This window comes from Tupaia chinensis, unplaced genomic scaffold, assembly GCF_000334495.1.
Source record: "Tupaia chinensis unplaced genomic scaffold, TupChi_1.0 Scaffold000673_1, whole genome shotgun sequence".
NCBI classification, from domain to species: Eukaryota; Metazoa; Chordata; class Mammalia; order Scandentia; family Tupaiidae; genus Tupaia; species Tupaia belangeri.
In genome coordinates, this window is record NW_006160196.1 from 989,920 (window position 1) to 992,701 (window position 2,782).

The 2,782-nt window shown below is 59.1% G+C and overlaps 1 protein-coding gene across 1 annotated transcript; it reads left to right on the plus strand.

Annotated features, from left to right (window-relative positions):
- Positions 1-11: 11 nt before the first annotated feature.
- LOC102491522 (orphan sodium- and chloride-dependent neurotransmitter transporter NTT5-like) lies at positions 12-1,520 on the plus strand. Its single transcript, XM_006160223.1, has 5 exons — positions 12-49; positions 181-307; positions 467-642; positions 782-892; positions 1,275-1,520. Exons 1-5 carry the CDS (start codon positions 47-49, stop codon positions 1,518-1,520), a joined length of 663 nt encoding a protein of 220 aa, XP_006160285.1. The 5' UTR covers positions 12-46.
- The last annotated feature ends 1,262 nt before the right edge of the window (positions 1,521-2,782 follow it).

The following is a 2,782-nucleotide window of genomic DNA, read 5'->3' on the forward strand; positions in this document are numbered from 1 at the left end:
GACGCCCGTCAGCCCCTGGCTTGGTGGTCTGGGCTATGCCAGCTTCATGGTGAGGATCCTGGGCTTCCCGGCTTACCCTTCACTCCCTACCCGCACCCCGCCCCTGCTCCGCAGCCCCGATGCTCAGTCCAGCTGCCGCCCTTCCGCCCCCTCCCCTGTCCCAACTCTGGCTGGCCCCAGGTGTGCGCCGTCGTGGCCCTGTACTACAGTGTCATCGTGTCCTGGAGCCTCTTCTACCTGGTTCAGTCCTTCCAGTCCCCACTGCCGTGGGCCTTGTGCCCGGAACCGCGGAACTCGAGTAATGGAGGTGAGAAGAGAAGGGCGTGGAGGCCGAGACCAGGCGTGGGGATGGAGGAGGCGGACGCACCGAGAGCGGGGAGGGCGGAGGGGAGAGGCTGCCGTGGGATTTGAATTAGGGGGTGGGTAGACCGAAGCAGGAGGGTCCCCGGGCTTGCGTTCCCCCCAGATCCTGAGTGTGAGCGGACAACAGCCACCACCTACTTCTGGTACCGGAGGGTGTTGAAGGCCGCAGGTGACATCGAGGACGGTGGGCTGCCCGTGTGGCACCTCAGCCTGTGTCTCTCCGTGAGCTGGCTCCTAACCTGCCTCTCCATGATGAAAGGGCCCAGATTCACGGGGAAGGTAAGCCCCCCAACCCACCGGCCTGACGGGCCCCTTCCACCTCCTCACGGGATGCCCGTCGGACACGTTTCCCAGCAGTTCGATCCCACCCTCCCCAGCTCCTGCCCTGTGACCCTCTGCGAACCCCCTTTACCCTCAGATGCTGTATGTCTCGGTGCTTTTCCCCTACCTCATCCTTTCCGGTCTCCTCGTCTGGTCGCTGCTGCTGGAGGGTGCGACTTTTGGCATCAAGACTTTGTTGGCCGCCAAGGTGAGGCATCTCTCCACTCTTTAATTTTCCTTTTTTTTGGGAGAGAGATTTTTGTTATAGGGTACATGCACTCACCAGAGAGACAGAGACAGAAAGTGAGAAATCTCCTCCAATCTCCTCTCGGGGGGCACGCACGCACATGCGCCTGGCATGAGTTTTAAGCCGCTGTGTCTGGACTCGAACCGCAGTCCACTTCGTGGGAGTCCAATGGCGTAACCATTATGCCATCTGCTGGTGCCCATCCTTTAACTTCCTAATCCAGATGGGGGCTGTCAGGGACAGGTGGTCGTCAGTCCAGCGGAGGCCCTCCTAGTGCCCCCCTCCCTTCCGTCCCGCCTCATGGAGGTTTCCCGCCCTCCCTGTGTGACACGCCTCCCCACAGATGACAGCCCTGTACTCCATGGAAGTGTGGCGCCGGACAGGGAAGCAGCTCTTCTTTTCCCTGAGCTCTGGGTTTGGCAGCTTCACCGCGATCGGCTCCTGCATCCCTCGCTCCAACAACTGCGTCGGCGACGCCTTCGGCGTGGCTCTCCTCCACCTGGTCACCTCGATGATCACCACACTCGTGGTATTTGCCATCAAGGGCCACCAGGCCACCGTGAAGATGCGGCATTGCTACCTCAAGTGAGCCCAGCCTTGCACGTGGAGAGCAAAGACTTCTTAGGAAGTTCATCACAAAGAAGGCTCAGAGATAGCCAGGCCACTGCAGTCTACACCCCACCCTTCAGGCTGGGACTCAGTCAGCACGGGGCCCTCAGCTGGGACCAGCAGGTGGTGTGCTGGTTACGGCTCTGGACTCCCACGTGACCGACCACGGTTCGAGTCCTGGGAGCTGGTGCTTGAAAATCATACTGGGCACGTATGTGTGCATGCCCAAAATCCCAGGAGGAGAACGGAGAAGAAGGGACCGGGGTGTGGCCAGAGAGAGAAAGTGAGCAGGCACCCCCCAGGACGGAGGGCCGCTCCTCCATCCCTTCTCCACCCCCTTCTCAGGATTTTGGGCACGCATGCACACATCCCTGGGGTGTTTCTCAAGCCGCCGTGTCCGAGACTCCTACTGTGAAGTCAGCCGTGTGGGGTCCCGCTGCCTTCACCACCACGCCTCCAGCTGGCCCGAGCGGCATGTTGATTGAGCTCGTACGAAAATCGATCGCTTGAATATGGCAGGACATACAGGCCAGTGAGCTGGGTCAGAGTACTTAAGAAGTCACCGTATGAAGAATGTAGGCGGGGCCGACAGGTGGCGTGGTGGTTAAGGGTACTGGTTCAAGTCCCGGACCTGGTGGCTTGCTTTCTCTCACTTTCTTTCTCTCTCCCTGTCCCTCTCTGGAAAAAAAAAAAAAAAAGAATAAACAAAGTTAAATAGAATAATTATAAAAAACAAAACAAAACAAAACAAAACAAAAAAACCCAGAAAAAGAATGGCTGTAGGTTAGAGCGTTCAAGTGGAAAGGTCTAAGCAGAGAGAGCCTCAGGTACCAAGGCTGCTGAGACGAGAGAGCACGTGGCAGGGGAAGAGGGCCTCACCGTCAGGTCCAGCTGAAGGAGGGGGCGGGGGAATGTGAGGAAGGACGGGGCTGGAGAGGCCGCCAGACCTGGGCTTGTCTAGTGCAGGGCCAGAGCCCTAATGCTGTCGGGGGAGTGGAGGGAAGACCCCTTTGGGGGTTCATCTAAGTAGAACCCCCCCCGCCTCTCTCAGACACCTGGTCCGCAGGGGAGCAGGTGGCAGCAGTACAGCAAGGATCCCAGAGGCCGAGATGCATGAAAGGTTCTCCGCGGGGCTCCGACTCTGGGCTTGTCCTCCCCTCTCCTCCAGAGGGCAAGGGAGGAGTTTCCCCGAAGGCTGCATGGTTTCATACGACTCTTCTCTTCCCGCAGGACTGCTGATAA

Excerpts from the sequence above, each read along its gene's own strand:
- LOC102491522 (XM_006160223.1), top strand. Across the intron at positions 308-466 it reads GCGGAACTCGAGTAATGGAG|ATCCTGAGTGTGAGCGGACA; the intron begins GTGAGAAGAGAA and ends CGTTCCCCCCAG. Across the intron at positions 643-781 it reads GGCCCAGATTCACGGGGAAG|ATGCTGTATGTCTCGGTGCT; the intron begins GTAAGCCCCCCA and ends CTTTACCCTCAG.